Below are 19,126 nucleotides of genomic sequence, written 5' to 3'. Positions count from 1 at the left end.
TCCTGAAGATAAATACTAAAAAATAAAGCAGCTGGAATAACTACAGCAGTCGCAGTCGTCTGATCTCATATGAAGCAAGAGATCGCGATATGATATGATGCCTTGTGCAGGTGCTGTAGTGCTGTACCAATTCTTAGGGGTACATTTTGAAGCCTTTCCCCTTCACACTTGGTTTTAAGGGCCAAGGAGGTGGGGTAGGGTACAAAAATAGAATTTGGATTCGGCCTAAAAGTGCCTTAATTATGGTTTTTATACTTTTACCACTATCCTTCACCACTAGTTTGTATGCATTTTTCCAGGATTACTCATTCTTTTCTATATTTTAAAGGAATTGTTCACCCAAAAATGAAAATGGTCATCATTTACTTATCCTCTACTTGTTCTAAATGCTGTTTGAGTTTCTTTCCTTTTTTTGAAGACAGAAGAAGCTATTTTGAAGATTGTTGGAAATGAGCAGCAGCCATTGACTTGGTACTGTTACTATAGACCTTTTTCTTGGCTGCTGCATGGAGGGCGCTATGGCGACCAGCGTCTTCCGGGAAAATGTTTAGAACTTCCATTTATAGCATATACCACCAGTAATCTGCGATCCGAAAATAGGTTTAAATAACGTTTTGAGTGGATTACAATGTGTTTTTGTGACACACAACTTTGAAAGGTGTGTGTTAAAGCCGTTATAATCTGTCAGATGTGGTTCAAGCGTGAGAGAAAAACGTTCTCCTAGTTCAGGTGTCTTCCGTCAAAAAAACTGTGTGTGTGTGTGTATGTGCGTGTATGTGCGTGTGTGTGCGTGTGTGTGTGTGTGTTTCCTCGGCCTGTCAGCTGTTAGCTCAGCGGTTCTTCAATTCAAACACACACACATAACCTACACACACAACACTTCACTGCATTATAGAGCAAACCAGATTACTGGCATGGAACTTAACAGGTATGTAAGTCATGCAATTTGCAAAAATGTCCAATAAAAGTCAGTGACTGGTACTCTGCTGGCTGATTTGCATGTTGGTTCTAATCGGGAGCCATTTATGTTTCATTTAGTTAGTGTGTGCTGTGTAGTATTTTCCATGGTATGGGTTTTTCTGTCATTTCAAAACGCCTCTTAATTTTCACTTTGTGCCAGTCTTTCAATCAATGTGTCAGTTGGACAGGACGTGTGTGTGTGTGTCAAACATTATGGTGAATTACATTCGGCTGGTTATATATTTGAAAAAAGACAGAAACTGTTGACTTTAGCGATTGCGAGGCTCCATTTAAACAGCACAAAGATGCAGTCTGACAGACTTGCAGCAGTTATTTTCTATCTCATTTGCATTTTTTTTAAATAATCAGTCCAGTAGGTTGCGCTGATCGACAGCAGTGTTAGTTTAAAGACGTTAAAAGCAAGTAAAACAGGTTAAAACTATCGTTTCAAAGCTGTCCAAATGTGACTGTTTGCATGCATCAACTGCCGCACGGAAGTTCTTAACATTGTCCTTGCGCGTACACGCAAAGCATAATGGGTCATTTGCGTTCTAAGAAAACGGTCTATTGTATTTTGTTCCTACAATGGAAGTCAATGACTGCTTTTTTCCCAACATTCCTCAGAATATCTTTTGTGTTCAACAGAAGTAAGAAATTCATAGAAGTTTAGAAGTTTAAAAGTGAGAATTTAGATTTTGGGGGTACTATCCTTTTAATAGGAATAAGTCAGGATAAGTATGCAATTTAATTTTGACAAATAGTTTGTTCAAGCTCCAAAACAACAATATTAGCAGATATTGTTATATATAACAGCCATCTCTACTACAAACATGCACATCTAGTCTATGAGTCTGACGGAGTTTGTTTCGCTTTTCTCATGCAGAAAAACCTGCTGAAGGAGTCCAAAGAAGAGCTCAACACAAACCACTTGATGTCCCAGACTGAGCATATTCTGAGGATCATGAATTACAGTCCAATAGAGCAGATCTACCAGGCCACGCTCCGCTGGTTGGTTTTGAGTAGGGCTGGGCAGAAAGATAGTTTGAATCGATCCTGCAAATTCCAAAATGCATCACTATTCTCTGTTGAATTGATTCTGAGCTTGATTTATTTATTTATTTATTTATTTATTTTTAGTTTAACGCTAGTTTTTAACAGAGGATGACATTCTAAGCTGTTTTTGATCAGCAGATGGCGCTCTGTTTTAACAGCAGATGGCGCTGTATGCTAGTTTTAATAACACATGGTGCTCAAGGCTAGTTTTAACAGCAGATGGTAATTTAGTATAGTTTTGATCAGCTGATGGTGTTCTGGGCTAGTTTTGATCAACTGATGGCCGTTAAGGATAGTTTACCAGCAGATGGTGCTCTAGGCTAGTTTTTAACAACAGACGACGATCTTGGCTAGTTTTAACAGCAGATGGTGCTCTAGGCTAGTTTTAACAGCAGCCAGCAATCTAAGCTAGTTTCGAAAGCAGATGGCAATCTAGGCTAGTTTTAACAGCTGATGGCGCTCTAGGCTAGTTTCGACAGCAGATGGCACTCTTGGCTAGTTTTTGACACCAGATGGCACTATGCTAGATTTAACAGCAGATGACGCTCTAGGCCTGTTTTAACAGCAGATGGCGCTCTAGACTAGTTTTAACAGCAGATGGCGCTCTAGACTAGTTTTAACAACAGATGGCGCTCTAGGCTAGTTTTAACAGCAGAAAGCGCTCTAGGCTAGTTTTAACAGCAGATTGCGCTCTAGGCTAATTTTAACAGTAGATGGCGCTCTAGGCTAGTTTTTAACAGCAGATGGCGCTCTAGGCTTGTTTTAACAGCAGATGGCGCTCTAGGCTTGTTTTAACAGCAGATGGCGCTCTAGACTAGTTTTAACAGCAGATGGCGCTCTAGGCCAGTTTTAACAGCAGATGGCGCTCTAGGCTAGTTTTTATAAGCACACTCAAATGCTCACAAGGAAGAGCTGTCATGGTATGGTCATGGTAGTCAGCTTTTATGTCATGAAATGACTGTAAACACGGCTCGCTATGAACATTCTTGTAATTCACTTCAATTAATGATTATTATAGGCTCAAGTGGTATTTTTAGGGAATTGAATGCAAGCAGAATAAGTAAATCCCACAGCGCCATCTACTGTTTCAAACTCAGCTCAGTTCTGATTCGAGATCATAGTGATGCATTTTGAAAATCTCAGAACCGAGGCCTCAAATAATTTTTCGCCAGTGTTCTAGTCTTGAAGGTTTTGCTTTGGGGTTTTAAGTGTGTTTTGGGATGCATTAATTTTTTTAACCTTTTTTTTTTTTTTTAAATAGGAGCGCTATTGAAACGCCGTTCTTTAGCTATCAAGACTTCAAAGTGGGACAAATTGTTGAGGTGAGAAATTACGCAGAGCTTTTTTGCATATAGAGTCAAGTAGAAATGAATTTGCAGCAAAAATGGGATGTAATGCTGCTTGTGATTTTGTTTTTTAGTGTACAGTTACGGATTTGCAGAAACATGGCATTTACGTGAGGATTGGGGAGCACATTAGAGGGATGATACCCAGAATTCACCTGGCCGATGTCACCCTGAAGAACCCAGAGAAAAAATTTTATCCGGGTCTGATAGTCAAGTGCAGGGTGAGGCTGGATAAACTGTGTCTGAAGTCATGGCTGTGTGTTTTTGGTTTTGAAGAATATAAGGATGTCTAAGACATGTTTTTATATTTATATAATATTTATATAAAATATATTTTATATCTTTAAACAGAAAATTAACACTTTTTTACTAATTAAATTAAGTCTAATTATTTTTATGAGTAATTTTATTAAGACTTTTCTTAGGGTTTGTTGTGACATGACAGAAAGCAAAGTAGGAAATTACAGGATCCAGTGCTTCCCACACATAGACCTATTTAACGGCTGCCCAAGTATATTTAGTGACGCATTTTATTTTACTAAAGCATTTATCATGCTTTTATACTTTTTTTTTAATTTTTTTAATGTCTGTTCAATAAAACCAAACATCTGCGATCGATTAAATAGTGGAAAATCTTCTCTTGTTTACCCGTTTCGTTCTGTGCGTGCTAGACTATCAACAACACTCCCACAGACAGTCTCACATGCTCTGCAGACCCACAGAGGCGCGCCGGTTCATCCGGCCCTGGTTTCTAAATCTCCTAAAATGTTGGGAATTCGACTTTTACTTTCTCTTTGTAAAGCTGTTGTTATTCTTTTTTCTGTCATTTATTTTTCATTTGCTGTATATTTTATTAATTTTATGATGTCAATATATTACATATTTTATATACATTTCTAAAATGCTTTAGCATTCAAGTTTGATTTGAAATTAAGAGAGCGAGAAGCAGATTTGACCTGTCAGTGGGTGCACGTGGCTCCTGAATAGCATATAAGAGAAATTGTGGATATCTTTTTTATTTTAACAGTCTTTTTTAGCTTTAACCCATTTAAAGAAACAGTGTCCTAATAAATAAAATTATTGTAAAAAATGTAATTATGTTTTGTTTGTCGCATATAGTTAAGTGTTTATGTGATGTGGCTAAATGGTGTGTTGAGTATATTTTAAACCTGTGGGAAGCACTGGGATCACACTTTTTTTTACTCCTCGAGCCAAGATTCAAACTCAAAACCTATCGCTCTGACTTCTTCAACTGATTTTACACTGCATTTTACCTTGTGCAGGTTTTGTCAGTGGAGGCTCAGAAGAAGCTGTTGATCTTGACCAGGAAGAAGGCTCTTGTGGAGTCCACGCTCCCCATCTTTCAGTCGTATTCTGACGCCCGGCCGGGCCGCATTTCTCATGGCTTTGTCGTGTGTGTAAAGGAGTTTGGCTGCATCGTTCGCTTTTATGAAGATGTGAAGGGTCTGGTTCCCATGCAGGAGCTGACCACTGAAACGGTCACAAATCTAGAGGAGCTCTTCTTCGTTGGACAGGTCAGAGAAAGATCTCAAAAAGAGCATCTTATTAAATATAATCTGTTATGACTCTACACAAAACATGTCCAAGGACTTACTGGTAACTTGTTAATTGAGGTAGCATAAAAAAGGTTTTAAGTTATTTACAGGTGTATTATACACTCACTGGCCACTTTATTAGGTACACCTGTCCAAATTTAGCAAATTTTTAGTCAGCCAATCACATGGCAGCAACTCAATGCATTTAGGGATGTAGATATGGTCAAGACAATCTGCTGCAGTTCAAACCGAGCATCAGAATAGGGAAGAAAGGTGATTTAAGTGTGCACTTACACTATTCTATCCGAACCGTGCCCAGGCGCATTTCCCGCTTCGTTTGAGAAGTGTGAGTGCTCTGAATCGGGCTCAGGCATAGTTTAGTTGGCCGGCCCTGGCCTGGTTGGAAGAGATGTGCCAGAGTTTGGTTCACTTAGGCTTTGGCACGGTATACTTGTAGTTTGGGTGTAAAGCACGTCAGAGCCCAAAACTGAAGACGCGACGTCACTTTTAGGGGACTGTTTCATGTGGATTTATTAATCTATCCTTACTGTTCAATAAACGCAAACTGTCGTTGTTTATTAAAGATGCAAACCCCTCACTGCACTTCCGCTGATAACTTTAGCAAACCTCCTGATACCTGCAGCACGATGACTTTTTGATTGTTTATGAGCGTCAAAAGTGGGTGATCTGTTCGGCGAAATATTTGACTGCATGTTACTGCATCCCAAACGACTAAAAATAATACAAAACAATACTACAGCAATGTTCACTGTGTTGAGCGAGAGCACTTCTCTCTATTACTGAACAGTCTCATCATCGATGATGTAAGCGTGCTCAGGTCCGGTTGGTAAAAAATGCAATGTGAGTGCAGGCCTCGGTGGAGAGGGGATGGGGGACAATCACGCTTTGGCACGCTTCAAGACAACTGTACCTAATGTGAGAACGCCCTAAGTGACTTTGAACGTGGCATGGTTGTTGTGCCAGACGGGCTGGTGTGAGTATTTCAGAAATGCTGATCTACTGGAATTTTCACGCACAACCATCTCTAGGGTTTACAGAGAATGGTCTGAAAAAGAGAAAATATCCAGTGAGCAGCAGTTCTGTGGACGCAAATGGCCCTGTTGATGCCAGAGGTCAGAGGAGAATGGCCAGACTGGTTCCAGCTGATAGAAAGGCAACAGTAACTCAAATAACCACTCGTTACAACCAAGGTCTGCAAAAGAGCATCTCTGAATACACAACACGTCCAACCTTGAGGCGGATGGGCTACAGCAGCAGAAAACCACATCGGGTGTCAGTTAAGAACAGGAAACTGAGGCTACAATTCGCACAGGCTCACCAAAATTGGACAATAGAAGATGGGAAAAACATTGCCTGGTCTGATGAGTCCATTTCTGCTGTGACATTCGGATGGTAGGGTCAGCATTTGGCATCAAAAACATGAAAACATGGATCCATCCTGCCTTGTATCAACGGTTCAGGCTGATGGTGGTGGTGTAATGGTGTGGGGGATATTTTCTTTTATTTACACTTTTATTTATCACACTTTGGGCCCATTAGTACCAATTGAGCATTGTGTCAACATCACAGACTACCTGAGTATTGTTGACCATGTCCATCCCTTTATGACCACAGTGTACCCATCTTCTGATGGCTACTTCCAGCAGGATAAAGCACCCTGTCATAAAGTGTGAATCATCTCAGACTGGTTTCTTGAGCATGACAATGAGTTCACTGTACTTAAATGGCCTCCACAGTCACCAGACTCAATCTAATAGAGCACCTTTGGGATGTGGTGGAGTGGGAGATTCGCATCATGGATGTGCATCTGACAAATCTGCAGTAACTGCATGATGCTATCATGTCAATATAGAGCAAAATCTCTGAGGAATTTTCCAGTACCTTGTTGAATCTATGACACGAAGGATTAAGGCAGTTCTGAAGGCAAAATGGGGTCCAGCCCAGTACTAATAAAGTGGCCGGTGAGTGTAGTAATACAGCACAGATTAATTAAATTAACAGAAATGACAACTTTTAAATTTCACATAAAGGCTGTTCTTTTAATCTTTACATTCATTAAATATTCATGGGGTGTTTTTACAGAATTTCTTTCCATTATTGTTATTATTTCACAATATTACTGTTTTGTCATCAAATAAATGCGTCTTTGGTATTTAAAATGGTAAGTAAATATTTTAAAAACATGTAAAAATCTTATAGACCCAAAACAATTGTGTTGTTTCGCTGTATTTTGTCATTTATTCTCTTAATAGTCTCCTGAAGGGTTTTCATCATTAGTCCGCACTAATTAACACTTTGGGGGATTCTTGAAATTATTTTCCACAGGTTGTCAAGGTCAAAGTGTTGAAGTGCGACGTGGAAAAAAAGATGCTCCGATTGTCCTTCAAGTCTGTTACCGAGGAGGATATCAAAGAGGAGCAGATCGCCAAATTTGACTTCATTGTTGGAAAGGTACTTTGACTGAAATTACTTTATTATTTCCTTTACAAACCACAGAAAAGTGCAAAAAAAAAAAAGCTTGTTGTTGCTTTGCTATATAGATGGTCGACGCAAGAGTGTGCCGAAAAGTCCTGAACGGTCTTGAGGTCTCCATTATTCCTGAGGAAGTGCAAGCTTTCCTACCCACAACACATCTCTCTGATCATGTGACCAACTGTTTGCCCCTGTGGATGGCGCTGGAGGAAGGCGACACCATCTGTAATCTGATGTGTCTCACCAACTACAAAAAGAAGGGCATTGTATCCTAACACAACCATTCCTTCTCCATGTTTGATTTGTTGCATTTTCACAAACATGAAAAAGACAACATAAAGTAAAAGACTGCATGGAAAAGCAGAGATTTAAAGGGTAGTTATTATCTGTGTACTCTCTGTATTTTAAAAAAGGGCCAGTTCACACATGATCCCTTATATGAAGTCTGTATGTATGAACGGGGCTAATGTCACCAGTAAAAGAAGACATTTAGTTAAACTACTTAACATAGTCGTGTTCAGGTTCTCACCAAGAAACCGCACCTGAAGGCTTATCTTGAGGACAGCGCCGTCCCGAAGAACTTCTCGGAGCTCCAGGTGGGGATGCAGATGGTCGGCTGGGTGAAGAACATCATGCCGTATGGCGTCTTCATCAGTTTCCCTTACGGAGTCTTCGGCCTTGCTCCTAAAGCCGTACGTCATCATTTTGGTTTTCCTTGATGATTGTGTGAAGTAACAGTTTTTTTTTCCCAAGACTTTTTTTATTGATTTTAGGTACTTGAACTGATAAAAACAAAGCAAAAAAATGGAGGGGGAATGCAAGTTATCTCTAAATACATGCACATATACATTCAATATAAAGGCACATATACTGAGAAAATAGATTCGTATCAGCTTCCTTCAGAAGTCCTATAAAGTGATTTTAGGTTTGAAAAACTTGAAATTTAATTGAAGCGATGAGGCAGTTCTTGTACCCGTTGTTTAAAATTAAGCCTTTTGTATTTTTCCAATGACGAGGAACTGTAGGATTTGCATATAATAAACAGAAAAATCATCAATTTCTTATCTGAGCTAATTAGAGCACGTTACAGGGAATTTGTGTAGTATACTTAGAATATTCCCAAATGTCCTAAACTATTTCAATTACATAAAATAGCCAATTTTGTACTCTATTTGTAAACTGAGATTTTTTTTTTTTACCGACTACCTTAACACGGCTTAAAATTGCTATCTAAATTGCTGCTTATTACTATCTTATATGATGCTAAAATGAAGCTGGCATATAATCAGCTTACTATATGCAGTTTTTATGCTGTGTTCACACCAGACGCGACACGCGCAAACAAATTGTGCTATTCGCGTGTAAATAGATGCGTGAACATTTTGAGTTGACTCGCTATTCAAATTCACTTACATGGTGGATTGTAGTTGATTCAAAAGTAAACTCTCACTAATGTGATTGTTTTTGTCGTTTTCAATATTTAGTTTCTTAGATAAGTTACCAAAGTTTGTCCGGACAGCTGTGTGTCAACTGATGTATGAGAGTGTCATTAGCATAGCAGTAAACTAAAAGCAATGTTTCTGAATGACAGATCATAGAGATGCTGTTAAAGCAAATTCCTTGTTAATTTGGCTCTAATTTGGTAATGTTTTTAGACGCAGGGCACTTGCTTGAATTTTGATCCATTTTTATTCTTGCTTTCAAAACAAACAACTTACAGTGATTTCTCAATGTCCTCCAAAGGAGCGTTTCTACATGAAGCATGCTTCTTGCTGGTTGGGTTCAGCTGATATTAACTCTCCTACAGTGCAGTGACTAGTATGCTCCATAGGTGGCAGCACAACAGCCAAAAACAGACCAAAAAATAATACAAAGTAAAGTAAAATAAATAATGAATTCTTTTCACAAATTCAGGTTTTCCGACAGATGCCATGTAGAAAGAGAAGTGAAGTGGTCCCAATACTGAACCCTGAGATACCCCAGTGCGACTTTTGCTTGAATTAATGGGATAACTTGAGCATTTACACTATGAATGCAGCATGTATGAGATTTTAGCTACATCTTGAAACGATTAAAAGTGGACACGCTTCAGAATATTTCTCACCGTGTTTTGAAATATTTTAAAACAGTTTTATGTTGTAATGACTAATTAAACTGAGCTCTACTTAACTAGTCTTGTTCTGCTTTAAATAATTTGATTACATGAGGATTTACACTGTAAACGCAGTATGTTCGACTGTGTTTTCAACAGCATCTTGAAATGGTTGAAAGTGGACAAGCTCCAAAATAATCCTGACCCAGTTTACATCTATATTTAGCAGTTGTACTCTTGTCGAATTAGTTAAAATACATTTTAACGACTAATTAAACTAAATTCTATTGAACTAGTCTCGTTCTGCTTGAAATAATTTGATAAAATGAGCATTTACTCTCCAAATATATTTCTCACCCAGTTTACGTTTCTATTTAGCCACTGTATTTTATAAAATTGGCAAAAATATGTTGTAATAGCAAATGAAACTGAGCCTGACATTGATCTAACATTGTGTTTGATCTCATTTGTAGAACATGGGTGACCAGTTCATCAAGGAAACCTCAGGCATCTTTGATATTGACCAGACGGTTGTGGCCAAGGTGACTAATCTAGATGAAGAAAAGCAAAGGTTTCTGGTCAGTCTGAAGCTGTCTGAACTGAGTCTCTCTGAGAACGAGTTTCACACCAGACTGATTCAGGGTCTGAAGGAAAGGAGGAATATTTCGGAGATGAGGGCTGGCAGAGGTAAGAGGCACAACAAATGATAATTCTGTTTTTCAGCCCACTGGAGTGTATTTTAGAGTCTTTATTTGGATTAACAGCCCTCTTTCTGTCTCCAGGGGACTCTGACGTCCTGCAGAAGCTCTCTGCTCTAACCGTAGGAGATAAAATGAAGATGATTGTGGGAGATACTAATGAGGATGGTTCGGTCATGTTGACCTCAGATCAGCTCAGTGGTGTCACTGTATTGGCCTCAAAGTACCACAAAGAAGGTGAGGCCTGACCCTCATGTTGCACAATGTTCTGTTTAGTACCACAAAACTCTCCAAATGTGAACTTTTTTGTAATTACACTGACTCGAGTGACCATAATTTGACTTATAATATCATTTTTTTGTGCAAATATTTTAAAATACCGTCCAGTCAAGCTCACATTTTAATTAGTAGACTGCTGGAACAGTTTGACCTTAGTAATCACCTGGTGGCTGGATCCCTTAACTTTCTAACTAATCGAACACAAAGTGTTAGAGTGATTAGATGCTTATCTGATAAAGTCTGCTCCTCAACCGGATCCCCACAAGGATGTGTTCTTTCACCTCTGTTATACTTTCTTTACACAAACATGTGCCAGAGCAGGTGGGAAAACAGAACCATTAAGTATGCAGATGACACTGTCATTGTCAGCCAACTTTATGATAATGAACACTTGAAGTGATTATTAATTTATACTTTTATAAGTGTTTTTATGTTTTATGTCCTAATGTTTATTTGTTGTTGTTACTGTGTGAGTTCCTTTGTGTGGCACTGTTGTGAAATGAGGACTCTTGACTGCAAACCAAATCTACCTTCGGGTATAAATAAAGTAACCTAACCTAACCTAAGTCAAATTCACGGTGATTGTTTTACACTTATTTTTATTTATTAGTCTTAATAATAAAATATGGGTTTTATTGTTATTGTCGTACATATTTATTTTGTGAAGTATATTTATGTTGTGAATATATTAGCGGTATGAACCTACACTGGTCTCACGGTTAGGTTCAGTTCGATATCTCTGTGCATCACTGTGCATTGACGAAACTTTCCTTACAATTTTTTTTTCTTCACAACCAGAATTCTTGATTTTAAAAATTGTAGCTGAATTTATATTTAAACACTATATGTATTTATAATACGATTTTGTCCTTTATTACGAGCAGTCAAGTCCAGTTAGAAAAGCAATCGAATGCTTACCTTAGATCTGTGCGTTTTTAAAGTGATCCCTTATTTACACATCCAAATGTTGACAGATATTCAATGTGTGTTTCAGGTGTGAATTTGACTCCGGGTTGCAAACTCAACGCAGTAATTCTCCACGTTGACTTTGTAAAGTCTCAAGTTCATGTATCGCTGCGTCCAAAGCTGATCATAAAGAAAGAGAAGGTATGATTAACTTTAAAATCCACAACATCTGATTTCACGTCAAGTAAATGCATTAAAAATATGTATATTTGTCTGGTTTTTTTATGCAGTTGGAAAAGGACGCCAGATTCACAGCAAAAGTCCAGTTTGCCGACAAAGACTTTGCTGTCGTTTCATTGGCTACCACCAGTGACCTGACCTTCTTTCCCACCCGCCCTCATTTAAACAGCATTTTTGACTCCAAGCAGTTTTCCGTTGGCTCCTGTTTGGATGTGAAAGTCGATGATCCCAACTGTGAGGATTTAGCAGGCTTTCCACTTATTTCGTATCAGTTTATGAATGCCAAACGCGAGGTTCACACACCCAACGAAGAGCGTCTCGGGGAGCTGATGAAGGTTACGGTGACGAAAGTGAAGGCGCTCTGTGTGTTGGTGAATCTGCCGTCGGGAAACACTGGAAGAGTCCACGTTTCACAGATATTGGAGTTTCCTGACATCGGCAGCTGCCCAACAGCTGTTCTTAGGGTCGGGATGGAGATGGAGGCCCGAGTGATCGGAGGACGTTCAGTTCGTGCCCACAAGTAATAATAATAATTATAATGAGAATAATTCGTCACCTTAATATAGCACTTTTCATTTAAAGCACTGTACAGATTTTGAGGGGAATCTTCTTTAGTCTGCAGTGAATACAGTGGTGCTGTTATAAAATACTTAAAACAAGTGCCATGTTTTAAAACACTATCAGGTCTAATTAGAAAGGAATGAATGCATTTTTTTTTTGTTTTTATGAAGAATGCAACCCATACCACCGAACCACCAGGGGCCGCACTTGCTCTTAAATGTTAATCTGTTCTGTGATTTCATTATGTTTAGGCATGAAAACACGAAATAAATATAAAAACAGTGGGATTGCCAGAAACGCTCCATAGTCATAAATAGACGCTGTTTCCCAAATGGATTCTGTAAATACGATTTGAAGCACAGCGAAAGTGGACACTAAGAGTTTTGGGTGTGTGCTTGAACAGACATGATAATAATAATAACATCTAAACATGTTGATCTTGGTGGGTTTTCTTTCAGACACAACACATATAGTCTTAAATGAGCATTAACAGTTAGGAAAGCAATCGAATGCTTACCTTAGATCTGTGCATTTTTAAAGTGATCCCTTATTTTCACATCCTAATGTTGACAATGAATGCATTTTTGTTTTCATGAAGAATGTTAAGATTTCAGTTAGAGTTGGGTGTAAGTTATGTTTGTTATGCAGTTTATTTGATTGCATTTAAAATGTTCTTTAATTTTATATATTCATATGTTTTGTTAAGGTTTTTATTTACTTTTTTTTACTACTTTTAATGTTTTATTTACATTTTTTATGATGTTTTTAGGGGTGCAAACCTACACTGGTCTCATAGTTTGGTTTGGTTACAATTATGTCGTCGATTCAGCTCAATATTGGTGATTTCGATATCTCTGCATCGTGGTGCATTGATGATGCTTTCCATCCACAATTATTCATTTTTAACACAAGAATTAACACAAGAACTCTTGAATTAAAATGTTCAATATATTTATTTTTATACAGTACATTATTTGTAATGTTAAAGTAATAAAGTGCACATTGTGCAGCTATCACCGCTAGTCCGTGATAGACGCCATTGAGAGAACTCGCTCTACAGACAGTCGACAAGTCAGGATCCACAAGTATCACTTTAATAGCGATAGAGGAAAACAAAAGTTACCTTACCAACATGCCAGCAGTTCAAAAGTCCAAAATGAGAGAGAGACAGCTTCATTTTCTCCTTAACAGTGAAAGAATGTCACCTTTATATATATTTTATTCATAATAATTTTAATTATTTATAATTTTAATTAATAATAATTATTTTTATTTAATTGTCTTTTTTAAATATTTCATTTTATTTGTTTGATTTTTCATTAAATATTTATAGTTTTATTTTTTTTATTTAAATCAAGACGTTTTTAAAGTAATTGTTTATTTTGATTTAATTGTTAAAACTTAAATAGTTTTATTTAGCTTTTTTTTTTTGCTGTTAGTTTAATTTACTTAAGTATATAATTCCTAAGGTCTAATATATTATTTTCATATAATTCATATTCATATTTTCAGTGTGAGGAATATGCCTCATGAAGTGTATTCTTATGATCTGAATTAAACCATTCATTAAACTGAAGCTCAGATTTGAGTTTCGTCCATTTGCTAAAGTCACATTTTGCTGTGCCAAAAATGCACAATTCAGTTCAAAAGCCCACAGTTGTGATTAAAGCTTCTCATCAATGCTGTGGAAATACCATTATAAATAGCAATGATCTTTTAAACAATGATTCTCATTATTGTTTTTTTTTTTATTTCAACAGCTTCCTGGCGATCTCTCATCCCGATTATAATATCTCCATCCCTGAGCTCAGTTTTCTAGAAAGGTATGTGTTGATATATATTTATTTACTTTCCTTGGCGATGACTAATGATGGCGTATTTATGTTTAGCTGTGTAAGGCTTAAATAAAAAAAAGTGATTTCGAATGAAGATAAGAGTTTGATTAAAGGTTTCTGTGAACTGAAATGCTGCAGTGCTTCATGTTTTCTTCATGAATTACCAACTAAAAATTGAACAGATGGATTGGATTAAATCAGTTGAGGTGGAAAACATACATATCATATAATTTAATCTATTTGCTATTGACTTAATATATTTAAAGTTGGAGGTATTTTGATGAAATTTTGACAGAATTAATTGGATTTTTTTTGAGAGACGGTGTATGTGTGTATATATGTGTCTGTGTATATAAGTATTCTTATTTCTATACATGTATAACTAGAATCCATTCGTATCAAATAATTTCTAATCATTTGTACACACTGCAAACCTTCACTATTTCTCTTTGGTTTTCAGTAAACTGAAGGTTTCAGACATGGTGAACAAACTGGAAAATACAAACCTGGAGATGAAGTCATATGCTTCCCGTCAAAAGTAATGGTTATAATATTAAAAATGGACAATATAATGAAAACTGTCTGAGCTTTTAAAGTAATTTTTGTTTGTGTGTGTGTGTGCGCTTTTTTTAGTACAGCAAAGAAACGCAGCTCTTGGAAGTTCATGTGAAGCCCAACATCATGGGAACCATTCCTCTGTTAGCCATGTGTAACAAACTTGGGGTGAGTCTGATTTGCTTTGTTTTTATCAAGTTCAATAAATGTAGTATTAAAAAAAGATTGCATTGCTTAGTGTATAAAGTACTGTCATTTTCAGATAAAACCTCACACCTCGCTTTAAATCGCATTAAATCAAAATTGCATTATTAAAAAAAGAAAGCAAATAAGTGGCATTATTTCCTGAATCATTTCACACTTAAAGTAATTAGGGGTTTAATGGTGCACATAGTCATCCTTAAAGGGATAGTTCATGCAAAAACTGAAAAATGTATTTATAATTTACTCTCCCTTCACTTGTTTGAGCTTCATTTTTCTGTTAGACACAAAAGAAGATGTTTTGAAAAATGTTGGAAACTGGCAGCCATTGACTTCCATTGTACTTTTTTCCTACAATGGTTGTTAATGCTCATCCTTAGGGATAATCACGTAAAAATGAAAATAGTATTTTTCATTCACTCTCACTTCACTTGTTATAAACCTTTTGTGTTCGACCGAAGAAAGAATCTCAAACAGAAGATGTTTTGAAAAATGTTGGAAGCTGGAAACCAGTGACTTCCATTTGTATTTTTTTTTTTTTCAACTATGGTTGTTAATACTCAGGGATAGTTCACACAAAAATTTAAATTGTATATCATTTACTCTGTAGTCCTCAGTCTTGAGTTGTTTTTTAAGGTTCTTTTTTCTGTTGAACACAAAAGAAGATGTTTTGAAAAATGTTGAATACTGGCAGCTATGATTACATTGTATTTTTTTCCTACTATGGTTGTAAATATTTCTCTTTAGCAGGGATAGTTTAGGGATAGTTCATGCAAAAATTAAATATGTATTAGTCATTTGATCTCCCTTGACTTGTTATAAACCTTTTTGAGTTTCTTTCTTTGGTTGGACATAAAAAAGATGTTTTAAAAATGTTGGAAACTGGTAGCCATTGACTTTCATTGTATTTTTTTTTCTACTATGGTTGTTAATGGCTGCCAGTTTCCAACATTCTTCAAAATAATTAAATTTGTGTTCATGACAAATAGTTTTGGTTGTATTTTTATGTGAACTATCCCTTTCATAAATATGATACAGGACTTTTGCAGGTATTATTCTGAAGTTTATATTAATTTTACTGAATTGGTGTGCTCATATAATCAGCATACATGAACGTGAATGAAAATTTCTTGTAATCACAAATTTCAGCTGTGAAGAGACATTTCATAAAACATTCAGAAAGTATCAGAACATTTATCGAAAGTGAATCCTTTAAGATTTTTGCAGATATTTTATGTATTATACAATTTATAAATATAAGATATTTTATGTATTATTTATTGCTGTTTGTCTTATTGTTAAAGCTTTGTATCGTAGAAAAGTGATAATAACCTGATTGTAACATTGATCTGGTATTTTTATCCATGAAATAGCCATTGAAGCTGAATTAACTCAAACCTCACTCTCTAAAGATTTAATAATGTAATATTACTTCAACAATATTTCCATTTTTGCACAAATTATTTGAATCAATAGGTATTCTGCGTACTGTGTATATTTTTCTTTATATAAATATATGCATGACTAGTACACCCCTTACAAATCTATCTTTTACATTCATATTTTCAATAGGAAGCTATACAATATTATATTTGTGCATATACATTAGATTAGTCAGTACTGAAGCCAAATCTGGAGCTTATCCAACAAAATAACTTACAATAGCGGTCCAAAAACTAGTACAGCCAAATTTATATGTTATAGAAAAATAATAAATACAAATTTAAAAATGAGGAAAAGTCAAGAGAAGCAAAGAAAGATCAAATTTTCTTGGATGTAATTTTTTTTTTTTGTAATATTTTGCTTGAATTTAATTGTATTATCTTTCAATTTCTTAATATGTTAGGTGACTGAAATATTATTTTAATGAATATATCTGTTTAATAAATCTGTTTTGTTTAAATACACCCAAATACATAGCCTATATTCACTGAGAAATTGATAAAGATATTCATTTTCAAAATGGGGTGTATACAAATTTTTATCTTTGATGTGGTGAATCATTTGACAGCACTAGTCCTCAAGTCATATTTGTTTTCCCACAGCTCTCCAAACACCCGCAGAGGCTTTTTAAACCAGGACAGGCCCTTTCTGCAAAGGTTGTCAGTGTTGATCCCAAAAAGCCTTTCCAGTTTTCCCTGTCTCTCACAGGTAACACTCCTCACATAATATGAATTCATAACTTATGATGTTCTGCGCTCTTTTAGTTAAAGGAGATCTGATGCGTTTAAGGGCTTGTGGCAGCATTTAATTGCGACTGATAAACATTTCTAACCACATTCAGCAAGAAAATTATTTAAAAGCACAATAATGCTTAATAACAATTTTCACAGTTTTTGAAATCAGATAAAAGCAGCCTTGTCAAGCAGAATTACCCTAAGTAAGCCTTTAAATGTCACTTTAAGCTGAATACTAGCATCTCGAAAGATATCTAGTCAAATATACACTGTATTGTCATCATGGCAGAGATAAAATAAATCAGTTAATAGAAATGAATTACTAAAACTATTATATTTAGAAATGTTGCCATTAAACAGAAATTGGGAGAAAGAATATACAGGGGGTTTAATAATTCTGACTTCAGCTTAGAGAATATAACAAAGAAATATTGCAATATTAGGTTTTTCCAATATTGTGCAGCCCTACCCCTAACAATATTTCCCAGCTCATGTTTTTTTTCTCCCCTTGTACCATATGCTGCGTCACTTGCTCTGGATGTTGCTCTTCTGCCATCGTGACGCAGGTTTCATTTGGTCCCTGGAGTCTCTTTAGTGTTTCCTGTGTGTGTTTGTTGCTGTAGGGACGCACAAACTGGAGCCAGGCATGAACACCTTGGCCATGGTTCAGAAAGTCGTGCCTCACAAGGGACTGATGCTCACGCTCCCATATGAGAATACGGGTCTTGCTCAGCTAACGGATCTCTCTGATTCATACATGGAGAAGCCACTGGAGTCCTACAAACGGGGCCAGATCATCCGGTGAGTCACGGCCTAGTTTGGAGATGTTCGTGAATGAACGCTTGAAAGCATTTTTCTTGAATACAAAGGTCAGCAGTGAAAAGTTTTTTTCATGTGTGTGTATATATGTGTGTTTTTCAGGTGTCATGTCATCGAGAAGAGGAAAAACGAATTCAGCGTTTCGTTACGTCCCTCCAGGTATATAATCGCTTCATTAATTATATATTTTGATACTGTCAAACCTCCCTATTTTACCTCGGTATGTGGTATTACCATGCGTAATAAAAAGAAAATTATGATGTAAGGACAGCGTATAACAGCGTCACCAAACTGTTTGCTCATGCCTAAACTAGTTGGCGTTTCTGTGTGGAGTTTGCACGTTCTCCCCGCGTTCGCATGGGTTTCCTCCGGGTGCTCCGGTTTCCCCCACAAGTCCAAAGACATGCGGTACAGGTGGATTGGGTAGGCTAAATTGTCCGTAGTGTATGTGTGTGTGTGTGGATGTTTCCCAGAGATGGGTTGCAGCTGGAAGGGAATTCGCTGCGTAAAAACATGCGGGATAAGTTGGCGGTTGATTCCGCTGTGGCGACCCCGGATAAATAAAGGGACTAAGCCGGAAAGAAAATGAACGAATGAATACTTTATATGCGACCTTAGGTTCGCGGTTACCTGTTTGTTGCACAATTTGCAAATTGTCTTGTTCGTATTAGAGGTCTGCGCGCTGTCTGTATAAACACGCACACACATAAACACACAGCACCACGCTCTCTCTTGTTCACACACACACACACACACACACACACATAGACTGCACCAAACAAGCGACGAACAGCATCACGCTCTCTCTCATTCACTCACACACACACACACACACGAACAGGATGCGCACGTACTCACTCGCTCGGGAGCGATATTGTTACCACCCGCTCACGTTCAAATTACCCAGATGCACCGACCGCTCCCGCGCTGCAAGAAATCTGGTCGGGTCCCGCGGTATAGCAGCGGCAATGCAGACCTCTAGTTCGTCTTTACCCCGTCTCCCTTCTTGTTCAGTCGAAACCTGAAATACTGCCAAACTGCAGAGGTTGTGTTCTTTTTCGAGACCAGGTCATTTGGTGTGTGACTCGCCATCTTACCTCACCTCTCACTCTCTCCTCCGCACTGTCCCGTGATGACAATCACGCATACGCATTTTTTAGGCATTAAATAAATAATATTTAAAACTTGTCTCCTATATAAGTGCATTTGCAGGGAATATTTATGCATGTCTCCAATAGACCTACCGAGCAGCATTAATGTGTCCTGAAGTAAAGTAAAACGGCTATACATCATGTTTGCTAGCATCACGCACCTGTCAGTCAGCCAGTCAGTCAGTCAGCACGTAACCTTAAAGG

General features: G+C 37.1%; 1 protein-coding gene across 1 annotated transcript in view; it reads left to right on the top strand.

Annotated features, from left to right (window-relative positions):
- pdcd11 (programmed cell death 11) overlaps window positions 1–19,126 on the top strand; it is a 49,363-nt gene that overhangs the window by 13,134 nt on the left and 17,103 nt on the right. The window contains 18 exon segments of the mRNA XM_056456563.1: window positions 1,844–1,968; window positions 3,275–3,335; window positions 3,434–3,580; window positions 4,643–4,894; window positions 7,262–7,387; window positions 7,477–7,674; window positions 7,930–8,100; window positions 9,974–10,187; window positions 10,283–10,435; window positions 11,472–11,584; window positions 11,674–12,143; window positions 13,945–14,007; window positions 14,480–14,511; window positions 14,514–14,557; window positions 14,653–14,742; window positions 16,821–16,926; window positions 17,576–17,753; window positions 17,874–17,930. Of these exon segments, the coding sequence (XP_056312538.1) occupies window positions 1,844–1,968; window positions 3,275–3,335; window positions 3,434–3,580; window positions 4,643–4,894; window positions 7,262–7,387; window positions 7,477–7,674; window positions 7,930–8,100; window positions 9,974–10,187; window positions 10,283–10,435; window positions 11,472–11,584; window positions 11,674–12,143; window positions 13,945–14,007; window positions 14,480–14,511; window positions 14,514–14,557; window positions 14,653–14,742; window positions 16,821–16,926; window positions 17,576–17,753; window positions 17,874–17,930 (2,600 nt within the window).

This window comes from Danio aesculapii, chromosome 1 (assembly GCF_903798145.1).
Source record: "Danio aesculapii chromosome 1, fDanAes4.1, whole genome shotgun sequence".
Classification (NCBI taxonomy): Eukaryota; Metazoa; Chordata; class Actinopteri; order Cypriniformes; family Danionidae; genus Danio; species Danio aesculapii.
Note: the sequence above shows the minus strand (reverse complement) of the source record. Positions and strands in the feature narration are given on the sequence as shown.